The sequence below is a fragment of the Atta colombica genome, unplaced genomic scaffold (assembly GCF_001594045.1).
Source record: "Atta colombica isolate Treedump-2 unplaced genomic scaffold, Acol1.0 scaffold102, whole genome shotgun sequence".
Lineage (NCBI taxonomy): Eukaryota > Metazoa > Arthropoda > Insecta > Hymenoptera > Formicidae > Atta > Atta colombica.
The window spans coordinates 384,812-410,604 of NW_017259187.1; the positions used below are offsets into that span (position 1 = coordinate 384,812).

Here is a 25,793-nt window from a genome sequence, read left to right on the forward strand (position 1 = left end):
CAATAATGGCAACAACAGATTACATATTGACCATTTCCAGAAGTTTATGTTCAGTTATACTCTATTTAGTTCTAACATTTCATTGCATTGAGCTCATTTCCGTGCACATGCCTCGTAAGGCTAAAAGATAATAAGCAATAGCAATACAAAGCAGAGTGTCAATTAAGAAATCATGTAGCTTAATAGAATCAGTGGAATTGTATCTTATCATCTTATTAGAATATAATATGCAAATAATAGGTACCTACTTTTGTGTAGTGACAATCTCACGTCAAATGTAAATGTCCATGGCGATAGCAGGGTGTGCCAACAAATTTACCATGTAAATTTACGGATTGAACATGAGTCAACTGCGACCGGTCAACTTCGACTAATGTCACATTAGCATTCCACATTAATATATTCCACGCGATTAACATAATTACAGATTTCTTGATGTTACACATCAGCAAGTTTCTTTCTTTCTACTTCTTTAATTTTTAAAATAACTTTAATCTTATTCTTAAGGAAGCTTATTTTTAATGTTAATTTCTGCCTGAAATATGTAGGATTGGAAATCAAGAATAGAGCTACAAACACTTTATATTGCTTGTTTAGAGAAGTAAAGAAAGAGCGACTTACTTACTTTTGCTCGAAACGAGACAGACTTAGCTTAAATTTCTTTTCTCTTTTCCTTTTTTAGCAAAGTTTTTTAAATAATTTTTCAAAGATAAAAATGTTATTTATAAAAGTTAATCTTAAAACTTTGAATTTTTAATTCTCTCTCTCTTTCTTTCTCTCTCTCTCTCGGTTTTTAATAATAAAAAATATAATAAAATAGAACTCCATTTATAACGAACATGTCAGACAAGACAGTTCTGATCGTATGGTTCGGATAATAGAGATTCACTAACTCTTTGTTTTCTATTAATACTGAATATAAACTTGTTCTTATAAATGGAGATATAAACGAACTTATACTATAAAAATATTAAGAATGAAAAGAAACTGCTCTCTATATGGTTTTTAAAGTGGATCTCTCATTTTAAAGAGAAAATTGAATCAATCTTAAAAAAGAGTAATTCAAATTTCAATCTTGAAAAGTAAGATTTCACTCTTTAAAATTTAAACAGTTCACTCTCAAAATTTTTTAGAGCGTATACAAATATTTCATATCGAACGTCCATTCAAAAAGAGAATAGCCATTATCTGATGCGAGATAGATATAGCTATATATAAATATAGCTATCTATAAATTTTATTTTCTTCTGATAAAATTCTTTTTTATTTTTGAGATAATAACTTTATTTAAAAAACAATATATAGATAAACTTAAAACAAATAATAATGTAAGGAAATATATTAAAAATTTAAACATTATTTTTTTATTTCTATAGATGGCTATCAACATTTTTATATTGAAGAGGACTCAATATTAGGATCGAAACGTATTTAAATATATGTATTATTACACACGAATATCTTGTGTTGGCTCACATTTCCTTACATTATCATTGTTCTTATTTAAAAAATTGATTCTTAAAAAATTTCTCTAATTTTAATACTTGAGATATTGGAAACCAAGAAGAGCTGTAAATACTTCATCCAAATATTCATTTATCTGAAGAACTGAAGAAAAGAATGGCTATTGTTTTCGCTCGGAACAAAATGGACGTAATTGTAGTTCCTAAAGCGATACCAGTTCTAACATCTAAGCTGCACGTACATAGCGAGCATCGCGATATATTTACGCAAACGGGGAGACCAAGGAGGAACGGTGGCAACGGTCCAGCAGACACGGCGTTACAGAAATAGATTTCGGCGGCGATGCAACGACTGCCCACGAACGAGCAGCGTCGTTCAAGCCGACACCAGAGACAAGGCCCAGTATCGTGTGGACCAGTTCCCGAGAAAAACCGGAAAAGTCAACCCCGGCGAGGTGTCCCACATGAACGTGAGTGTCGATATTCGTTCCATTGAGTGCAACCTCCGGTGCATCTTCCGCCTCTTGGACTTTCGTAACGATATTCAGTACAATGGCTGACGCCATTTGTCCTTCTCTTATTTAAAAAAAGGAAAAATAATTGAGGACATAACATAATTTCACACATTTTGGATGATAAAAAATGTAAAATCGCATCAAGAATGATTTTTTCAATAATAATAATGAATGTTCTGAATAAAACCGTTAATAGAATAGCATTGTTGGCTAATTATTGACCATTGTTGGTCGAAGATTTCAGTGTTTTATCGACGTGATCCACAAAATCAATCTATAACGTTACGACTGTCGTGGATACGGATTGTCTAAATCGGAGCATGGTGCATCGACTTGGAGTGCACACAGCGCGTGCATTTAACTTCGTTTCTTAGAGCACAATGTCGATAGTAGTATCAATTTAATAGTGCTCATTTTCTAATTTAAGAGATGAGTCAAATTACTTTACATCTCTTGAGAATTTAATAGAAAACATCTTTGACGCAATCATGTCGTAAAAGGCAGTATATTAATATTATTCTTGTTTGTTTTTAAAAAGTATAAATAATTTTATTCTTAAAGACACATAAACAAAAATATAATTAGAAATTTGGTTGTTAAGCGCGATTTTTAATTATGATATAATAAATATTCAATAGATTTACGTAAATGTTTTATGGGAACAAAGAAGAGACTCTTAAATTTGAGATTCTTCAAATTTCAATTGCTAAATGTCTCGATTTAATTAGAGAAAACGAAAATTCGCATCTCGAGATAATTATTTATTGTACGGTCTAAAATCCACATCATTGCTTCGCTTTGCTAGTCTCATAGCATCGTATTCGCGTAGGCACCTATCCATCCTATGCGGGTACCAGCGACTATTGGAATAACGAAAGATAAAGCAGGCTCCCTTTCTCACACTAGTGCTATGCGGAAAGTTAGACTTGCGAATTAGCGCGTGCGTGTTATCTGTAACTTGTAACTTTATACTCCCACTGTGACAGTTACTTCCGGTTCGAGATCCCTTTCCGGATTGCGTCTCTCGCTAACCATTGTCTAATTATTCTGTAATTATACAATATCGCGCATCGTTGCTGGAAGTGCAACGAAAGCATAATCGGATCTTAAAATTGCATCTGATGGTCTAGCAACTAAGCCATCTAAACTCCAAACATGAATAAAATGCGCGACATGTCTACGCGTGAAAGAAGTTCGCGAACAGAAATTCTCCCGGATAAACTAGAAGTTGGATGATTTCCAGCTTGCACAGTCGTATGCAATCTCTACGAGAAATAGTTTTACGCTCGATTTACATTTCGGGTTCTTTCTTTTAGCCTGTCACGTTTTGAGATGAAACTTAGATAAGAGTAAAAAAAAAAGATTTAACAATAAATAAATTGAATAAATAATACATGCTGCGTATAATTTAATTTCATTAAATAAATTGTCATTAAATAAATTCTCTTTCGATACTCTGATGTTACCATAATGAGAAAATTATAAATTATAATTTCTGTATATATTTTCATGGTTTTATTGCGGATTTTCTTGTATAAAATAGAAACAAAAATAGAAAAAAGTTCTTGCTACAAGAAGAACAGAAAAGTGAACGTTCTAAAGATACGATCAAATCTAATTCAAGAAACTAATTCTCGTTTCGTCGCGGCTCTCGAACGAAAGCTTTTCACTCTGCGGCTACGTTTATTTCCGCTGTCTCGTTAACGTCATACGGATATCTTCAATTAATCGACAAGCTACTGCGATCCAATAAAAGGATAGGATAAGGCGAGTGGACAGAGAACTAGTGATCTGTAATAATAGATAAACAAGATATGTCAGGAATTTCTTGATATATCAGATATTTCCGATTTATTTAGGTCATTCGCTCTTTCATCAATTACGTTCTTCATCTAAAGCTGTGATCTAAAATATCTTCATTAAATTAAATTCAATTACATTCGATATTTCACATAGGAAGAAAAATATTATCGTCGTCACCCGCGCCAAAAAATGTCACGCGGCACGCGGCTCGACTTTATTTCTAGACGCGGAACACGCTTTTTCTCGACCGCAAAAATAGATCCGGACAGTCCAGCTTCCGGCGGTGGAGCATCGTTCTGACGTCACGCTTTCCCGCGGCGATGCCCACTTGTACAATCTCGATTATACGACGTTGAAATTATTTAGGCTTCGAACTCGCAAAACCAAGGTGCGATGACATCAATTCACACTTGGCACAAGTTATGGCAGTTGGAAACTGCCAGCTCTTTGAAATTGCTTAGACTTTTGATACTTCGGTTTAACGAAGCGTTGTTGTTTCCGCGCTGAATATGATTACCACTGCTAGATGTAACTTTTTATCTAACTTAACTGTAATTATAATTTTATTATATAATACACACATGCGCGCGCACGCGCACACACACACACACACACACACACACACACACACACACACACACACACACACACACATATATCTTATATATAAAACAATTTTACAATTCTAAATAGAATTTCATGTCAAAGGTCGTTATAAGTGCAACATTTGAATAATAAGCATGACAGAGATGCACCAATGCCTCTTACGTGTTTCTGAAACAAATCATTATGATTTTTAAAAAGGAAAATAATAACATTCCATTGTTATTGCATAGAACCCGGGAGCTGAAAAATGGCGACCAATGGCCATATCGAATCCATCCACCAAGTTGCGAATGGCAAGATCCATGCCTCATTGGGTTATGGTAAGTTTCTTTTCTTTAATTTTAATTCTTAATTTTATACCTCTTATAGAAAATGAAAAGATATTTATATATATTTGTCAAAATAATTAATTAATTTTATAATATATTTTATTTAATCTTATTCTCTAAAGTTTTTGATATCTTACTCTAAAAGTTTCAGAGAGTACCATTAATCTGTTTATATATCGATACACGCATAATATTGATCTCGAAAGTGAATATATTTCTTCGATAAAAAAGGCGCAGCAGCAGCAAGCAGAGCAGCAACATCGTCGGCCCCCGACGCCTCCAAAAATCCCGCCACCGTCGCTCTCCGGGGATTGTGGAGACCCCGACTACGAGATCATCGAGTTTCCGACCCGACCGCAAGCCCAGAAACCCTCGATGCCCCAATCGAATGCTGGTAAGTGCGCCCTGTGCGGCACCGAGAACGTGTTCGCCCGTTGCGACACGTGCAACGAGAACTTCTGCGAGGCCTGCGACGACATGAACCACAAGCATCCGAAGCGGAAGGGCCACGTCCGTAGAAGGATCCTAACCGCCAACGCAAGCAGAAGCAAACCGCCACTCCCACCGAAGGGGGAGAACCTGTTGAATCCTCCACCAGTGCCACCACCGCGGAGGAATCGCAAGACTTCTCAGGTAGGCTGCGTCCTGGCCTGAAACTCCTGACTGCTTGTGAATCTTCTTCCAGGCACCGACGTCAATCGTCGATCGTCTTCGATGTTCCCCAGCATCTATGCGTCCAAGAATCGCTTCGGGATTACTCGAGCTCGATGGAGATCAGGTTGCGACTGTACGACCAATGAATTTTCGCGATCAAGTGTCTATTTCTTAACGACGTTTGTGCAAGACTGGATCAGTGACTAACTCCGAGAGCAGTTTATCGCCAAATCCGACCTCGTCTCCGTCGCGTCGAGTGCTCACGAAGTCGAATCGCTGAATACTGACTCTCTTTCGACATTGTTGATTAAAACGATGTAGCTTTTACTTGAAACATCACACCGAGGCGTTCTTAAATGTTACTGCCCTTGCGAGCTTTAAATGATCGTTGATATTGTTCATCCAGATTCTATTTAACGTTTAGATTTTATTGTACATATTGTCGTTGCTTTTTAATACACCATGTTACCGCAAGACACTGATGCCGTATTCACTGAACCCGTTCTCTCTTCCAGTTCTGTTGCTGACGTAATGACGCGGAAATGACGTAGCGCGTCGGCGCCTTCGTAATGCTGGGCATTTGTCGTATCGTGTAATCGAATCGTTTTTACCGCGAATGATCTCTATGGAGTGGTGAATATGGCAGGCTACGGTGAACACGGTGAACACGATCATTCTCGCACACGATTATAATTTTCTCTATCGGCATCCGTAGCGATCCCGTACCGTACCGTTATAGGTACCACCATGACTTATTTTTACACTCGGTGTACTCCGCCTTTTTTTCAGCATAGGACTATTCATCCAGTTGTTTGAATCTACCACACACTCAGAGTGACACAGATAATTTTTTTAATGACATATTATTATTTTTAAGATTTTTGTTTTTAATATTCTCGACATACTTGGACTAATATCCTGAAATAAGCCATTCTGCATATTTATTTATTTATTTATTTATTTTCAAATCTATGTTATTTTTTTAGAAGAATGTTTCTAAGGAGAGCTTTAATATATTCACCACAATCATGATTATTTAAACTTTTTTTTCAATAACAATATTAATACAGTTTTACAAACGAACATCAACAATTCTCGACAACATATTCCGAGTTGTTTTCTCCTTACATCTAATATGTAATTAAGTTTTAAAATTTCGCGCTTACAATTAGGCTAAATCAGCGCTAATTAAAGGATCTGCGCAACTTTCTTTGCTCGACAAGGTGGGAAGCTTGAAGCGCAATTTTTCCAATGCAAAACCATCGTTGGACTTGAACGCGAGAGTGTCAAAATCTACGAATACTTTAAACACATCTTCCAACGACGCTTCAATATCAGGAACAGATAAAATGACTACTCTACAGGTAAGACTAGTTATAATATCAAATACACAAAATTATTTATTAAAGATCAAATGGCTATATTTTAACTGAATTGACTCTGAGAGATATCTAAGATTATGAAATATATTAAAATAAATAAAGAAGCTCTCAAAAACTATAATCTTTTATTACATTTTATTAAGTGGACCAGACAAAATACTAAGTATTTATAAATTTAATTATTTAAATTTTGAAGTTGACTTACTTTTGTTCATTAAAATAAATTATGTATTCGTGAAATTCATTTTTATTTCTGACAAGATTGACATATTTTTTTGCTACTATTTTATCATTGTGATGAGTCTATTTGTTGAATTTTTGATAACTTTATTCTTTATTTTAAAAACTGAAATAAAAAACTGGAATTATGAATTTTTAGGAGAGATACAGAAAATACCAAGAGGTGATGAGGGCTCAAGATGCGAATAGGCGACGACACCCATCCGCTGATACGAGGGACACTTTAAACGGAAGACCACTCAGCGTAGGCAGTCCAAAACCGGCACCGCCACTTCCGCCTCCGCCACCACCTAGAACTATAATACAATCAGCTAGCGTTTGCGACTTGACCGCTGCTCATATGTGGAATTCAGGAATGCATCAGGTATTTTGAATATGTTCTTAAACAAATATCAAATCTATTTCATTATTAATCTGACTATTATTAGATTTTTAGTTTTCATTTATCTTCTAAATGTTAAAAAAGACAATTAAACTAAAAATCTGATGCCTGCAGGAAGATTCGTGATAGATAAAATTATTTCAGGCCCAATCAATGGCACATCTCGGACCCGGCGGCATGCCGATGATGTGGTATCCATCGGTTAACTCCTGGGATGTATCGATGGGAGGTTCCAATCTGAGTCTGCATCATCCAAGCATGTGGGGATATCCCATGGGCTATCCGTCAACACAAATGCTATCTTCGCATTATCCGGGATCTCTTTCTAGAGGGCACAGTCCAGTCAGAAGCGTTAAGTCTAGAAGATCGAGACCAGCGTCTCCATCTCCTAGTCTGAAATCCAGGAAGTCTTATGCTTCAAGATCGCGATCGAGGAGGTCGCCCGGGTCACCATCGGATGCGAGTTCTGAGAACTCCGATGAGTCTGATATAGACGATAGACTTTCCCGTGGATCCAGAAGTAGACGCGGCAGCGTTCCCAGAAGTATACGACAACGAAGTTATCATGACGAAGATACTAGAAGTCTCGTGTCTAGAGGTCGGCGAGAGTAAGTGGGAAAATTCTATAATAGAAAATTCTATAATAGATGAAAATAATTTTTCTCAATAATTTAAAATTTTGGATGTTTAAATCAATATTATAAAAATTAGCTTTGTAAATATAATCGAAATTTAGGAAACATTTTTTTTACACAATTTTGTGAATAAATATATATACTATATAAACATATTAATTTCTAATTATATTCGATCATTGTAATCATTTTGATAATATTTTATCATTATTTGTTTTGATAATATTTTAAAACTTAATAGTTAACTATAATGTATATTATAATCGGTTTTTATTACAAAATCATCTTAATATTTTAAAACGACGCTAATAGACGATTCTGTAATTAATTTATGACATCTTAAAACTATATTTGAGATGATTTTAAATATAAGAATGTACGAGTATCAATCTATTTTTTCTGGGAATAATTTTATAGAATTTTAATTTTTATGAAATATAAATTTAATTTTGTCAGTATTTAAATACGTACATTTCATTCGCGATTTAATGATTGATTTTTTAGAAGATTAATGACCGAGGAGAAAGTTATGAATACCGAAGACCAATGGTCTGAAAGTCCATCCAGTAAACGACATTCGACATCCTCGAGAAGCTATGATGAATTTCAAAAGAGCAACACTATCTCTTCTGGACGATGTTACGATCACGATGATCGTTCTGTTTCCAAGATGGATCCTCGACTGGATCGCGTTCAGAATGGAACTTATCGCGATCGCCGAAGGCGAAGTACCGACGACGAGTCCTCTGATCGAAAAGTTAATATGCCGAACCGAGTTACGAGCTCATCTGACGATCATTTCGAGAGGGTGGAGAACGCTTTGAAAAGGGCGTCATCCCTTCGAAGGGACATAATGTTGGATGATCTGGAACGATCTTCTCATCGCGATTCTCGTAGATCGTCCTTTGACAGCGATGGTCAGATTAAGAAGATGCCTTCTCGGGAAGTAGCCTCTCCGAAAACAACACTTAGAGAAAGAACGCATCTTCTGGAAAAACTATCTTCTCAAGGAGGACACTCGGATTGCGCGAATAAGGATGAGATTGAATCACATTTAACAAGAAAAGAGCAACAAAGGCGTGATATCTTACGAGAGCATGAACTCGTCACGAAAAGAGAGTCATTCCGGCAAAAGGATTTTGATTTAGACCAAACTTCTAATAAACGAAGTTCCGGAAAATCTTTTTTCGAATCCGACAATCAAAGTGTCAGAAAAACGCCTTCTAAAGAAATACCGATAAGAAAGGGGAGGGACAAGGAAGATTCAACCTTATCTGAAACAATAAATAATCTTCAAATTACGGACCGTCAGCGATTGATTGATAAAGATTGTCAGTCGAAGGATTCGATACGAACTGCCGAAGCTCAACAGAAGAGACAGGACAATACTGAGATGAAACAGCAGCAAACGCGAACGTCTCAATCTCAGAAGGAACCAAAGACAGAAAAGAGAGACATAGTCGGAAGTACAAATGCATCATCGAAGAAAATCGCGTCCGATGAGACAGTCGTAATGGAAATTCCGAAAGAGGAATGGGCTTGCGAGCATTGCACCTTCATCAACAAGATCAACGATCGTGTCTGCGTGGTTTGCTGCAAAACGAAGAGTAGCGCTTTGCCACCAAACATCTTGAACGATGACCCCGTAATCGAGCCGATTGAGCTGCGAGCACCGAAAAATGAGATATCAAATAACGTCGGTGATCCCAATCATGATTCCGAGAAACAGACCAAGAAGATCTCCAACAGCGAAGAGAGCGGCGACAGCGGATCTGTTAAGAATAAAGGTAGACCGAAGCGTAAAATCAGCTTTTCCTTCGGTACCAAGTTGTCCAAGTGACGTCACGCGTGACGCTTCCATTCTATGTGATGCCCACCCGCGTATTCCTGTCTAGAAATGCGGATTACATTTGTACACGTCTCTCTTTCTTTTTTCTCTTTCTCTCTCTCTCTCTCTCTCTCTCTCTCTCTCTCTCTTTATCTCTCTTTTTATCTCTCTTTTTTTATTTTTATGTAAAGCGGCAGTCTTTAGCCGTACAACTGGTCGTCCTTCACCTTCGATGTATTCCCTTGGATGAATAATAAAGAGACATGGAAACTGTTTTTCGTACAACGTTACCAATGGCACCAAATGCATAGTCGTATTTGAAATTCGGCCATCTTTTGTTCATGTCTGAGGCATTATATTATTCATTCAAGCGGTTTCAAGCACGAGCGTGCATTTGGCATATGTTCCTTTACTCCGGGATAGACCATCGATGGATCGGAAGTCACTGCCAAAGCATTTGGCTCCACGACACTAAAAAATGTGTCAATGGCAAAAGATTTATTCATTATAAAGAAATTATACTGCAGTAAAGTTTTGTTAAAATTTATTTCTTTTAAAATCCGTCAAAATCGATTTTGCATATTAGTTTATTGTCAAATATTAATATATTATCATATTACTAATATATATTAATACTTAATATTAATTGTGATAATTACAAATAGCATGTCATACGTTTTAAATACACAATATGTTTATTTATGGCGGTACCTAATAGATTGGCAAATTAATAGATTTTTTTTAATTAAGAGTAACTAATTAATAGAAAAAAGTCATGTATATATACGAGCAATATCAATATTTTTATCTTATCTATATACTAAAATTTTCCAGCAATATTTATTTATTTCTCGATTTTATTTTTTCTTTTTGTTTGTAGAAATGATAAAAATATCATGAATATATTTTGAGTTGACTTTGAAAATGATGCACAAAAATATCCTATTGGAAACGCGATAGTATTGATCGAATTTATATCTCCATAAACATATATAATTTAACTTATAGCGTAAAATAATTTACAATCACACTGAATCATGGGGCAAATTTATGATTTTCAGAAGCGATTGCTCCAGATGATTCTCTCGTAGAGAACTCTGAAACTACGATCACAGCTGTAGCTTCGCAAGCAAAAGAGGCGGTAAACACGACATCGCCAGTCGATAGGAATTTGTCTTCAGAATCATCCTCGGTGTTAACATCTTCTTCGGTTGCGAATACTTCTAAGGCAGACAATACGTCAGATGAGAAAAAACTTCGAGGAAAACTTTTAAAAAGCCATTCGGTATCTACGGGAACGTCTCCTCCACCGCAGAGCATCTCGACCCAAGTAAGAATTGTTTGAGTAAGATATTATTTATGTTTGTGAAATATTCTACGAACAAATATGGACGAAAATATTACTTAAACAGAAGATTAGATGAAAATAAATTTTGCATTAAAATATTTTAGACTTATGACTATCTCCCTGCAAAAGGGACTCTCAGAAGATCCGCGTCGACAACAACGTCAAAGAGTTATTCATATTATGATGATAGCGATGGTGAGGTGAGCGAAAATTTGCGAATAAATTAAAACATAATTAAATATTAAATAAAAGCAATCGGAAAAACTACGTTCTACGTTCAAAAAAATCATCGAAATATTTTTAAAATATTTTTTAGTAAGAAATAAGACGTTTTGCATCTTCCGCTTCATACGTGATCGATCACGGTCTTTGTGCGTTCTAATAAAGGAACAAGATGAAGCATTTGTTTCAGGAACAAGCCGGATTCGTAAATAGTCCCGATTTGTATCCACGAGCATTGCAGGAACAGTATCTTCAGCAGTTGATAATCGATCATCGAAGCAGAGAGCGGACCAGAAGAAACTCCATCGACTCGTCCCACCTTTATTATCGTTCCAGGGTAAACTCGCTTACGAACTCAAGCCTGACGAATTTTTCTTTGTACACTTCGTCATTCTCGATCTAACCGTTGCAATAATTAGCCTCGGTGTGAGCGTAGGCAGGATGATATTTTAATTTTTTTAGCATCCTCCAATCGCTTAATAGATCGCTTTATGTATTTATTATGCTTATTTGCGTAATACATTTACAGCTGCTACTTCTGGTATATTAATTTAAACACGCACTTTAACAGCATATTAAAGATAATCTAAGATGGTGGAACTCCACTATATTGTGACAAGCTCCATATCAAGTAACATCGTTCACTGCAATCTTATGCTTTTGCCAATTTTTGATGAGGTAATTATTGATGGCAATGTACTTTTACTGGTTTCAGGAACCCAGCCAATCTAGATACACGGAAGCAGGTTCCAGTACAAGTCAAGCAGTCTCCACGTTGACTCGTCAAGGATTGGAGATAGTGGAGCTCCTACGGGAAGCCGAGAAGCAAGGATTTATGACCGATGACGTTCAAGTCGCTTTGGCGCAAGGCGCATCGAATCCTATCGAGTGGCTTCAGACGCAGTGGCCGCATCTGGTAGAGACTGTGCAGGTTTTGGTGACCGCGCAGGGCAAAGAATTGAAGCAGAACAGCATCGGTGTGCTCTCACCGGCCGAGGCGAAAGAGGCCCTACGATTAGTCAAGGGCGACATGTGGAATGCAGTTGCGATAGCTATTCAACGCAGGCAGCAGAAAGTGCGTGCGAGGAAAAATTTAAATATTTAAAATCTTTGATAAGATTACTTTGATCATCATTAATTTGTCATCTTTTCGATTGGTAGTGCGAACAGATCATGGCAAAGGGAAATTTTGCGCTCACAGACGTTATCAGAGCTCTCGATAATAACGCTGGTATCGAAGATACCACTCTGCTTGAGCTGCAGAAGAATCAGCTCAAACCCTTTTTAATGAGGATTTGGGGTCCTCCGGTCGGGATGGAAAATGAGGAGGCTGCACCGCACGAAGGTCAGTGAATGTTTGATATACGTCAATTATGATAATTTATAGTATTTTTCAATATTTCAATATTTAAATATTTGATATTAAAAGAAAATATGTTAATATTATTTTATAGTAAGCATCATTTTTATATATTCTGTTATTATTTAATATTTATAGATTTTAAAAATATATTGATGTCTATTTTTTCCATTTTATATGCAATCTGAAATATGAAATTTTACTAATCAATATTGCTTACGATGTACTACAATTTACTATTAGAACTTACTATTAGAACTTATTTTCCTTATATGCAATAGAAAAATATATATAATCTTAGAAAATTAAAAGTGAAAGATTAAATATTTTAAATTAACAAGAATAAAGACTCTCTCTTGAAATTGAAATAACAAAATTAAAATAGAATTAATAAAAGTTTAGCTCGACTCGTCTTTTGACTCACATTTGAGGGCTAATAAAATTAATCCTTCTTAATATTATTTTATCAAATGTAACTATCTAGCGCATTATCGCTAGACTATTACTCGTATTTATCGCTAGACCTAGTACTCGTATTTTAAATTTGTTTATTTTATTTACCGGCACATGTATAAAAAAATAAGGACTTAATATTCGAGAAATAAATAAAGATCATCGATATGCGCCGATTTTTCTTTTTGCCGCAGACGCAGCGGGTGCGGTCGGTGGTGGGACAGGGATTGGTTCCACGGAACAAGTTTCGAATGTGTCCGATACGGAAGCGCAGAAGCAGGTAATGTCACCAATTGTTGATCATTTCGTGGCGTTGCAAGCCGACTTTCAAAAGCAACTGGCAGCCCTCAGAGAACTGACAGATAACTGGCGACACGAGAAAGATCCCCCGAATAAATTGGGTAATAATAAGTCTGATAATCTGTACGACCACTCTGATGAGCCCACTGTTCTAATCGATGCAAATCTGGTCCCAAGGGCCGTACAAGCACTCGACGTGGCGGAGCCAAGCAATCTTACGATCACGCGGCAAGAACAGATGACCGTAGATTCGCGGGATGATTTAAAGTACTCGTTGAATACTACGAAATCAACAGAAAGCTTGGACCAAGTAGATGCCGCGTTGCCTATAGAAATTCCCGCATCCACAGTCGATGATCTCACGAAGAGTACAATGGACTCCTCACACACGCTTAAATACTCCTCAAAAATTGACAACGCTGATGATTCAACTGGAGAATCATCGATGATTGATGCCGACAAAAGTGTTGTGCAAATTAGTAAATCCAATCTGCTAAAATTCGTTGGTCAGAAGAACGATGAAGTGAAACAAACCGCGCGGTTGCACGAAGAGATGAGAGAAACGCGTGCTGACACGCCTATATCGATCGATGAAATTGCAGCGATGGAAGTTACGAATTTACCGGAGGAACAGGAAAGATTATTACCAAATAACGCCGGAGTTGAAGTATCCTCATCACACAGAACTCCTGCGCTTGACACAACGAATAATACGGAACCGGGTCAGTCCTCTTCTACGCGCCAGGAAACTTTGAGTGGTCCTGAATTACCTTCTGATATAGCAAGACAGAGCACCGCGATGGAGAACAGCGAATCACTCGTTGAAGTTGGGAAGTCTGTAGAATTGAGCGGAACACTTCGTATCTCTTTCCCAAATTCGAGTGTTCCCCAACGAGCCGATATATTGCCGCAGCATGCATCGTGGGACGAATCCTCAATCGCGGATACGGCGAACGTGACGGAGAAAGTACACGCGAGCGCATCCGAAAGGGATCTTTCCGCACGGGAGCAATCTGATCAGCGTGTCATAAAGGAAATCCCCACGCAGAATAACGAGCCGCACAACGTAGCGGTGGAAGCTCTGCTGTCTGCCGTGAAATCACTGCCGGAACAATTTTTGACGCCGTTCATAACAGCGATGCAAATGCTGTCACCCGAGAAAGGTGATGTCAACGTAACTTCTGATGTGCAACTTATGAACCAGTTAAATACTTTACACAGCATGAAAATTGATGACCATGAAATTGACGTCGAAATCACTGAGGCCGAAATCATTGACAGGACGAACATTAACACTCTTCAGAAGTCAATGGTAACAGATGTTCTTTCAAGAATTGATGCTGAGCAAAAGTCCGTTTCCGCAGCCGTGCTTGAAAATAAAACTGGATCGCAGTCACTTTCGGAAAAAGGTCAAGAAGGTAAAGATTTGGAAAAAAGTCCCGAAAAATTGAAAAGCAACAAGATTATCGATAAGGAAATCGCAAGATCTAAGATTTCGGAATCTCGGATGGTGAAGTCTCGGTCGAGCGTTCCAGACATTAAGCAACAACATCAGGATGTCAGATCGGTAGGTACAGACGCGGACGAGTCTAACATTTCGCAAACTAACATCGCAACGGATCTGACGTTTTCCGATTCGATGGATGTAATGGACAAAGACACTCTTGAAGAATCTCGGGTCATGAACGAGGCGGTAACATCAAATGTAGAAATAGCTGAAGCGTCACAAATGGACGTCGTCGGAGAAATATATTCACGTAAGAATTCTTTAGAGATAGTTGACATGTCTGCAAGAAATAATAATCAAGGAGAATCTGTTGGAGACGAAATCGTGTCGAAGGCAAGATCAGTTGAGGAAATACATTCAGGTGAATTATTGAATTTTCACGTGCAACCGTTAATAATATCTTCAACGCATGATCAATCTCTCGTCCAAAAATCTCTCGAGCTTACATCTGTTGATAATTGCTCGACTGATACATCATCGTCATCAAAGGAAGCAGAAAGCTCTTCCGAAAAAACATCTCATGAAAAGCTTCTCGTTGATACGGACATTGATTCACTCCTAAAAAATAACTTGTTACGAGACAAAAATTCATTAGCTTCTATAAATAATTTTAAATCTGCTGTTCAATCAATAACGGAAATAAATGTTTTATCAGAGGAATCGATCGTTCATAATTCTAACACCGATCATTCGACTGTTTTACATGAAGTAATAATGAACGTGACTAATATGGCAAATAAACAGGATATTAACAAATCAGACGAGCGACAATTAAATGATTCATCTCATGCGCATGTTTCAACATCAGCTTCATCAACTTTATCTACTTTATCTCTCGCAAAAATAAATTCATCTTCTGATCATTCTCTCGATATTAAATCACCGCTCGTCGAAATATTCGATGATCAAGGAACGACATTGCGTCATGATAAAAATGATACAAAGCCGATCGTTTCGAAAAATGCGGTGCACGTTTCGGAAAAAGTAGAACAGACAATTTCGGTCACATATCACACTCCCGCGAGCGACGATAAAAATGAAACTACGTTGAAAGAAAACGTGCCTGTTGAGCAAAATACGACCAATAATTTATCCATTACTCAATCGCGAACTATTGAAAGTACCGTACCACCATTAATACACTCGCATGCCACCATGGAAATGAATTTAAATAATCTACATAATCAAGAGAAGGAAATTACATTTGTCTTGGCAAAATCTGACAATTTAATGATTGAACAAACCTCAGATGTTCAATCTTTAACAGATTCACAGGATATTATAAATCAAGATCAATTATTTAATTCGACAAAAAATCAAGAAATAACACTTCCACATAATCATATAACACATACAAAAATAATATCACCCTCTTTATCAAAAAATAATCTTGATGTTAATACTTACTCTAAAAATATTTCGAATCTTGAAATATCAAACAGTTTTAATGACCTTAAAACTTCAAAAGGCATCAAAATTCCAGAGAATAGTAAAACAGTGTCTATTCCTGAAATTTCCAAATCTATTGATAACAACTCTGTTGCAAATAGTAATAAACTCCCCGATGAAAATGTACATAATCAATTAAGTAAATTATCAAATAATAATAATGACATACCAGATAACACGTCTCCTCGATTATCTGTCGAACATATTCTTTCTTTAGAATCGAAAAAAAGTATTTCACATCCCATAAATCGCGACGAGGAACTTCATCTCAGAGACGAAGTTTCTCAACCTCATAATGACAAGAGACAAGACATAAAAATGTCAAATTCAACGACAAGAAATATCTTACATGCGCTTAAAAATTTCAATATATTCTTTACAACCCCGATTGAGGGGAGAAATATCGCTTCAACAGCCAACGAAGACTCCTTCTCGGATTCTATTATAGCAAATGTCAACGACGCGACGCCCGGAATACCTGACACTTTTGAAATAAAGGTCTCGGAATCGCCAGTAACAACAGTAAATGATTGTGCGCCGATAAAAAATATCGCAAATATCGTTGAACGCGAAATGGGTCAGATCGAAGGTGTTGATACAATGGAGAATGCGAAAAATATCGATTCGTCCGGAAATGAAATTTCAATCATAGCATCTAACGAACAGATTGAGCCATCAAAATTATCGAATAATGAAAGTTTGATAGAAAAAAATACAGAACAAGTAAATCAATCTCGTAAAAGCGTGATCGCGAAACCCGTCGTGAGTCGTAGATCGAGATCGCCTCTTAAAAAGATCGTCCGAAGAAAGTCGCCCGTTAAGATAGTAAAAAAATCAGCAAGCGTACCGAGAAAAAATTTAACACGGAAAAGCGCGAGTCCGTACAATACGACCGTCACAAAAGCGAAAGCAACGGTTAACGAGATTACTAAAAAGTCGAATCGAGCAATGCAGTCCGATAAATCGCGAATTAAAGAACTCTTAAAGCCCACGTATATCGCGAACAATAAGACAGACAATAAAAATAAATTAGTTGTAAAAGAACCAAATAAAACTGTTAAACAATCATTAAATAGCGTGCAAAAAACTGCGGCAGATATTAAAGTAAATGATAATAAAAAGGTTTCTATGTCCGGTTTAGAAAAAATATCGATAGTCAATAACGTGACTAATCTCGAACCGCAAACTAAAGTACCTATTGTTAAAAAATATAATGGAAATAAATTGGAAAATTTTAAAAAGAGAACACCGGAATATCCTAAAAACAAAATTATTGAAGATATTCAAAATAAAAATCCGGGAGGCTCGAAAAAAGCGAAAAAGACTTTTGAAAATCGAGCAATAAAGAAGATAAATCACAAAATTGAAATTTCGAACGACGATAAAGTTTTAATAAAAATGGAAAAATGTAATTTAAAATCTAAAACGTTTTTACCGTCAAAAATACCCATTCTACGACGAAAAATCACGCAATTAACAGATAGTGCTTCATCAAACTTTTCTAAAATAAATTTAAATGACACGTCTTTATTAAAGAGCGCATCAACTAAATTGCCAATAATGTTGCCAGCAATTTCGAAATTATCTTTAAAAATTCCGAAAAAAACTAATGTATCGAACTTGCCAACCATACAGAAAATTGATTCTAAGGATTCTAACAAACTGAAGAGAAATCAAATTCAATCTAATGATAGAGCGATTAAAATTACAGAAATTACAGAAAATGTGAAAGAAAAGCAAATCTTGAAAGAGAATCATGCTAAAGAAAGTACTGTGGAAAATGAAAAAACCGAAGAACCTCCGAAAGTTAAGTCAATAGAATCGGAATTAAACGAGAATTCACAAGTGTCGAACTCGACGCATAACGATCCGTCCGTGGATCTTGGCAAACAATTGGAAGTCGAAAACGCAATCGAGGAAAGCTCGGATGCTTTCAGCTCCGATTCCGAGTGTTCTGAAGAGGATGAAGATACAGGAACAGCGAAGTACATTTCTGATCATAACTCGGAATACAATTCTGTCGAGGAGTTCACGGACGCGGAGTTGTTGTTGGAGAAAACGCTAAATGAGATAAGGTCTGAAATATCGGAGTCTGAAGAAGAACGCACAAGCGAATCCGAGGAAAGTGAGGCCGTCACTTATTCGTACGAGACGGAAAGCCACGATCATGATTCTACATCATCCAAAGACTCAGTCGATGAACAGGAGATTAAGTCAAGTGAATTGGAAGATTCGGTGGAAGATGTATATGAAGAATTATCGTCCGAAAGGGAAGAGATGAATGAACAAGTCGAAACTTTGCAACGAGTTGAAGTGCTTGATAAAGAGACCGACGTTATAATACACAACGAAATAAATGGCAATGAAGCCATCATTGCAAACAGAATGGAGAGTAATTTTCAGGTTACGCAAAAAGATAAAGAAAATAAGTTGAAGACACCAACTATTACTATGGTCGTAGAATTACCTCGGTCGGAAATAAACTCGGAAATTAATGAAAAGACATTAGAAATTTCTCAGAATCTTAAAGCAGATTCTAACATTGCTGTAATAGATTCGGCGACAGCATCTTTAGCGAATATCAAGCAGAATACAAATTCTAAAGAAAATATCCAGTCACAAACGAATAACTTGAAAAAGGATGACACAAAGCTTGAAGTCGCCAGCGAAATCGAGCAAAGGGATCAGTCGACAATGCAGACCGATGCGATAAAGACACTGAAAATCACGAATCGCGAGTCACGAGATAAACGCGTGAAAGTAGGTCGAAGGGCGAGCATGGGTAGTAAAGAGAGTACCAAAATCGAGAATGATACATTAAAGAGGGTGGATCGGGCTCGACCGCCCAAGAAACGATTTTCCCTCGTAGCCAGTTTCATCCGTCGGTTCGAGGGCGAAGAGAATGCCGAAAGGGAAAACATCAGGTGCAAGAGACAAGGATCTCCCAAAACGGAGCGGGAGGTCAGTAGACGAGAGTTGCCAAAGTGATACACGACCCTCCCCTCTCCCTCGTAGAAAATGTCAGTTGCCAAAAAGTCCTCGCGAATGTTCGAGCCGCCAAGAACCGGCCTTTTCTATCATTGGCAGGCCAATGTCTATAAACAGCTCGAAATGTCAAGTGGGTGGGAAAGGGGATCGAACACAAATAGGTGTTCTCTCAATTTTAACCGCGCGTTAATGGGTTAATCATTTAACTGTAACGAGACGTAGCTAATGCGAAGGTAAGTATTGTGTCGTGACTAATTCATTGTCTGTAAGGAATGGAAATATTACTTATCTTCTAAAATATGATGGTATTTGATTACTTAGGAAATTGAATATTATGTTCGATTATTTATATATATTAATATTATATTCTTCATATTTTAAATGTAAAATATTTAAGATGTTCTATATATGAATAAGCATCTATTATAAATATATCAATTAATCGTTTTATTTTAGATTAGTAGTAGATGAAATGTTGATATTTTAGTTGAGACTTATGTTTTTTATATTAGGTGTAGTAAAAAGAAATCCATTATTTTTGCATGAAATTGAATGGAAAAATAATGGATTTCTTTTTACTACACCTAATATTTATCAAATGAAAAAGAGCTCGTTTTTAGACGTTGGTGCGGTCTTTTCTTGCATGACAAAAATTTTGAACTTCCTATTTTCAAAATAATTTTAATTTAAGCAACAGAATACTTCATTTTATTCTTCATAATTCATCTATTGAATTTAGATATGAAGAAAATGTCAATATTGCACAATATAATTTCCATAATTTCCAAAATGCTGCTTATATTGTACTAATTACATGCACAGACTTGTAAATGGTCCATATTTATATATCGATAAACGATAGATCTCAAGCTTTTCACTTTAGGTCGAGATTTGTAGACGAAGCTAAAATATCCTTTTTATACCATATGTGGAAACTACGTACGTGCCGATATCGGAGCAATCTTATGTCCATCACGTGTGCAGAGAATAGCGCGTCGTCTCCTGGCAGAGGGTCGAGCCGCGAATTACGATGAGGCCGAGGTTGCCGCTAGTTTACTAACTCTCAAGTTCGGGGACACCGAAGCACTCCAGGCCGCGAAAGAATGCTCCAGCATAGAATCCGCGCTAGCCTTCTTGCAGCAGGAATGCGAGCTGTGCACTGGTCGTTTCGCAATGAGTCAAGTGAGTATTCAGTCCATCGCGAGGAATCTGGAAAATTAAAGAATGCGAAAAGTAAAACTTCTTGATTAATTTCAAAAAAGAAATGTCACTTTCTTGTGTTCTTAAATTTCTATCTATATTTATTCACCTTTGCAAATCTTATTTTACAAATTTTATTAAAATAATCAAAAATCAGACAAGAGATATCAACAAGAAAGCGTATTGTCATTTTTTAATTTCTTTTTACTCTACTTGTAAATTTTTCTCACTTAGATAGTGTCCATGCTAAAGTGCGTACATCGCTGCTGCAACGAATGCGCGAAGAATTACTTCACTATTCAGATCAGCGACAGAAACATTACAGATGCCGTTTGTCCATATTGTAAGGAACCTAATCTCAAGGATGCGAGTGAAGACGAAGTTCTAGAGTATTTCAGCAATTTGGACATCCAATTGAAGACCCTGCTGGATCCGCCAATTCATGAGCTCTTTCAGAGAAAACTCAGAGATCGGACTCTGATGCAGGATCCAAATTTTAAATGGTGTATTCAGGTAATTATTTAATTACAATCTTCAAATTCAATATTTAAAAAATATATAAAAAAAAATTATTAAATATATAAAATTATTATTAAAATATATAAAAAAAAATTATTTTCCAGTGTTCAAGCGGATTTTACGCCGATCCTGATCACAAGCGCTTAATTTGTCCTGATTGTCGATCTGTCACTTGTGCTTTTTGCCGAAGACCAGTATGTATGAAACTTTTATGATTTTGATAATGTTGATATTAAACAAGAAGGCAATAATTTATTTTTGCATGTCTACTTTAGTGGGAAAAACAACATGAAGGAATTTCATGCGAGAAATTTGCCGCTTGGAAGGACGAGAATGATCCCGACAATCAAGCCGCAGGTTTAGCCAAACATTTGGCCGACAATGGCATCGATTGTCCTAAATGCAAGTTTCGTTATTCGCTGTCTCGAGGAGGTAATAATTATTAACTATTACACTTTACTGCAAAGACAATAATAAGAAAACAATTTTACATTAATTTAATTTTATTGTTTTGAGATTTTATCACTTAATTCTCAATTTTAATTATTTAAGTTTAATTGGCGTCTTTCAAAAAAATTGCTTCGTAACACTTTTCTTTGACATTAAATATTTCTAAAAGAAAACCATTACTACATAAAATTCCGCAATGATTATTTTTATTCTGTTTTGAAGAGATAATAATGTTACACTTTACTGCAAAGATAATTTACATTTATTCAATCTTATTTATTACGAAATTTTATTATTCAATTCTCGACTTTAATTGTTTAAGTGTCCTAATTGTTTAATTTGTATTTCTTGCATAAAAAGAATTACTTCTTCTTTCTTTATTAAATATTTTTAAAAGAAAACCATTATTATAAAAATTGCAGAATACGCAGTAATTATTACTTTTATTTTATAAAAACAATATGATAATGAAAGAATTAATGAATGTTGATTTCAAATATTATCTTAATATACGCGGGCCATTTTAATACCACGTTATTTTTTTTTATCGATCTCGGGTGAGTTTAAAATATGGGGCGAGATATTTTTTCTAAATTATTCGATATGCATATCACAGGAACATTTTTCGAAGCTCGCTGAAAAAAAAGAGGGCTCGTGAATTTTTATAGGTTGCATGCATTTCACGTGCTGCCAGTGTAAATATGAGTTTTGCTGCGGTTGCGGCAAGGCTTTCATGATGGGAGCAAAATGTGCGGTCAGCCCTTATTGCGCTAAACTGGGCCTGCACGCCCACCATCCACGCAACTGCCTCTTCTACCTTCGTGATAAGGAGCCGGCGCAGTTGCAGCAGTTGCTCAGAGAAAACGGCATCAATTACGACACCGAAGGTCCCGTCGGACAACGCAAATGCAAGGTTCAACTGCAGAAAGAAACGCCGACCGGGGTCGTGGATGCTGTATGCAATTTCGATGTTGTCGAGGGTCACGCTGGTTTGTGCAGGTAAGCTCTATCACAGTAAACTCGATATTCGCTACAAATTTTTCTAAATAAATAATAATTTTTATAAATGTTTATAAAATTAAAACTTGAGTTGATAGACTATAAAGCTAAAAGATAAAATTTTGAAATCTGTTTTGAAAAACTTACTTATTTAACTCATTATCCATTTCAATTATAAATGATAATAAATTATAAATAATAATAAAGGCTGCTAATAATAGTTGTGACAGAAAAATTCAATTAAGATTGTAAATACTATAATATTATATGTATTTCTTTCTTTCATAAATAACTGAAAAATTATTTATAGAAATAGTTTTACTAGTATCTAAATAGTTTTACTAGTAGTACAATTAAAGTTATTTCAGTAATTCTTCGAAATCAAAACCTTGAATCTTGATAGAGAAGATTCCAAATAGTACATACAATCCGCGACGCGTTCGTCAATCAGCTTTAGAATTTCAGGCTGCGTTCAGAAATTTTTCTCAGATGCATCCAGGTATCATTTTATCTTTGTTTAATTTGGTGAACAACAAAAAACAAGACATATGTTCTCTGAATTCCTGAACGCATCCTCATTCACGAGTATATTATTGGGAATACTTATCGGTCCTACTAATCTTGCGGCGATTCCAGGCATTTTTTTCGAACGATCTCGCAGTGAAGCCACTATCTTTTCCTATCCCATTTTCTTATTTCTCCTCCCAGTCGATCGTTATAACGAGATCCTCCATGTATCTCTCAGGATTCATTACGTCGAGTATCTAGTTCGAAAGATCCGTTTGACGCAGCTGGAACCGCTGCCCTTGCTAAACATGGACGATCTCGAAATGTGCGTGCGACGCGCCGGGCTGAAACTGCCCGCGAACTGGTACGGGCGCGACCCGGAGTATTACAGGAACGATCTGGTTAAGGTAAACATAGGCGGGGAACCGCATATCGTGGGCCTGACTAAAATCTTGGGTACTTTTCCCCCGCAGGCAGCACTACATTGAATACTTGGCGGGCCTGGTGCTCAAGGGCAGGCTGGATCCCGTGGCAATCTTTGACTTGAACGACGCCAAGCAAGAGTTGCGCCGACGGGGAAAAGTTCCCCCTGCGAAGGACCAGGAAATGTCCGAGCGGGATTACCTCGAGGCTTGCATTCAGGTGACTAACACGATTCCTCTGTGTCTTCTTGATCCTCCTTTTCCTCCTCCGCTGCTGTTGCCAGTCTGTTCCTTCAGTTCTTTCGGTTCCTCCTCGCACCTCCTGCTGAGACCTACTGACCGAATTAACATAGCAGTTGCATGAAAGTAGAATTCCTGCGTGCACGAGACATTCGTAAAGTGAATTCGACAAAATCGTAAAAGTGAATAAGTCGCCGCAAACCGCTATCGAACGTATCTTGTATTGCTGATGTTTTGCGATATTATAATTCTTTCCGAGTGCACTATGAAGGATAAATGAACAGAAGAATCAACGAGAATATATATTCTAAATATATATTCTAAATGAAATTCAATTTATAATCTATATATTGTGTAAAATTGTTCTCTATATTTAAAAAAAAAAATTCTTTTCTATTTTGTTCTTTTGTAGAATAAAATTTTATTTTAGTCTGTTGAAATTAAGAAATTAAAGAAAAATATAATTAATAATAGGAATTAAAATGCATTACAGCAGATGTTTTATATTCGGAATTTAATTAATTAATTCGACATCGAGCACAAATATATATAGAAGCTAGAGATAATTAGAGATAATTATAAAATAAAATAATGGATTATTGTATAATTAAAGAGAAATTATAAAATAATAGATAATTATATAGTTGAAGAAATGTTTTAATGAAATCTTATTTTAACGTTAGATATTTAAATTCGTAATATCAATTACTTTTTTAGGCGGAATTTCAAAATAATGTCCTAATGAATCGCATAAACAGTTAAATTACATTTTACATAGTTCTACATAAAAATATTCCATAATAATTTGATAAAATACGATATTTGATAAAGTATACATTATGAATTCGAAATTATTTAAATGTATGGATAAAGCTAATACATTTCATTCATTTGTCAATTTTTGATAATAATTCTCATTCTAAAAATTAAAAGAATTCTATTGGATATGCTGCCTATATGCGCTATTTAAAGCGAAATAAAAATTTAATGTCCAATATTGTGGATCCGCGCGGCCATTCGCAGCTTCCCACTGCGTAAATAACGATTTCCCTATCCTATGTGAGTTGTCTTTTTTATGCGGATATCGAAGTAAATAAGATACGAGCGAAGTATGTGCTGCGGGAATACATTAAAATTCTACAACTTCGCCGTGCATAAAGTATCCTCCGATGTTGCAGGTCGTAAAGCAGGAGATTCCATTGGAGTGACTGCGGAGAATCTCGAAAAAAAAAACGGACGCGCGTATCCGGAGCCATAAGTGACAAATCGTATATTGTATAGTGTATTTATTTTATTTGCATGGACCACAAGACCACAAAGTGAAAATAATGTAGGACTACAGCGAAAATAATGTAGGAAAATAATGTAGGAGCAGGAGTAGTGCAATACGAACGTCACTTAGTTATAAACTTGTTTACCTTTCGATGTGGTGTGATTTATATGTTAATTCAACGTCTCATTCGCAAACATTCAGCGAGAAGAAATAGTATTCTCTATGTATTCTACTACTTGTTAACTGAAGATGTGAAATGATACAATCAACGTTTCTTTACTTCTTGATAGATAAAATAATTGTTAATGGGAGTTATATATTGTATAATTGTTTGAAAATACGTATTTATTTCTGCTTTATATTATTGTTTTTCAAGAAATAGACAATTTAGTTTAAAAACATTCATGATTTCTTTCTAATCATAATTAGTAAGAATTATATTTACAATCGTTATTTAAATCTTAAAAATATTTTTATTATAATAAAATATTTATAATAAAGCTTTATATTTTGAGTTGTGAACACTAGTCATCTTTAAATTAGAGAATAAAATTAGCTTAGCAACTTGGAAAAGCCTCATAAAAATTATATTAATAATGTAAAATGTGTTTTAGAAGAAGAATACCCCCTTATATCCACTTCCATATGCTAATATTTTAAAGATATAGCTCTAAATTCAAAATTTTAATTATATTTCTAATAGTTAAATTCAGATACTT

The 25,793-nt window shown here is 35.9% G+C and overlaps 1 protein-coding gene across 4 annotated transcripts; it reads left to right on the forward strand.

Moving 5' to 3' along the window:
- The first annotated feature begins 1,861 nt into the window (after window positions 1-1,861).
- On the forward strand, window positions 1,862-25,601 carry LOC108687636. Of its 4 annotated transcripts, none has more exons than XM_018193544.1 (20): window positions 1,862-1,933; window positions 4,618-4,707; window positions 4,948-5,349; window positions 6,543-6,734; window positions 7,132-7,356; window positions 7,519-7,982; window positions 8,514-9,796; window positions 10,899-11,167; window positions 11,290-11,385; window positions 11,580-11,744; window positions 12,123-12,482; window positions 12,569-12,752; window positions 13,415-15,087; window positions 20,449-20,646; window positions 20,899-21,177; window positions 21,288-21,377; window positions 21,459-21,615; window positions 22,302-22,632; window positions 23,613-23,781; window positions 24,980-25,601. In XM_018193544.1, exons 1-20 carry the CDS (start codon window positions 1,928-1,930, stop codon window positions 25,007-25,009), a joined length of 6,663 nt encoding a protein of 2,220 aa, XP_018049033.1. In that variant the 5' UTR covers window positions 1,862-1,927; the 3' UTR covers window positions 25,010-25,601. The 4 variants fall into 4 exon arrangements, with proteins under 4 accessions (XP_018049033.1, XP_018049013.1, XP_018049023.1 ...); XM_018193524.1 differs by lacking the exon at window positions 23,613-23,781 and adding an exon at window positions 23,378-23,546 and having other exon boundaries at window positions 11,598-11,744; window positions 13,415-19,437; XM_018193534.1 differs by lacking the exon at window positions 23,613-23,781 and adding an exon at window positions 23,378-23,546 and having other exon boundaries at window positions 6,594-6,734; window positions 13,415-19,437.
- The last annotated feature ends 192 nt before the right edge of the window (window positions 25,602-25,793 follow it).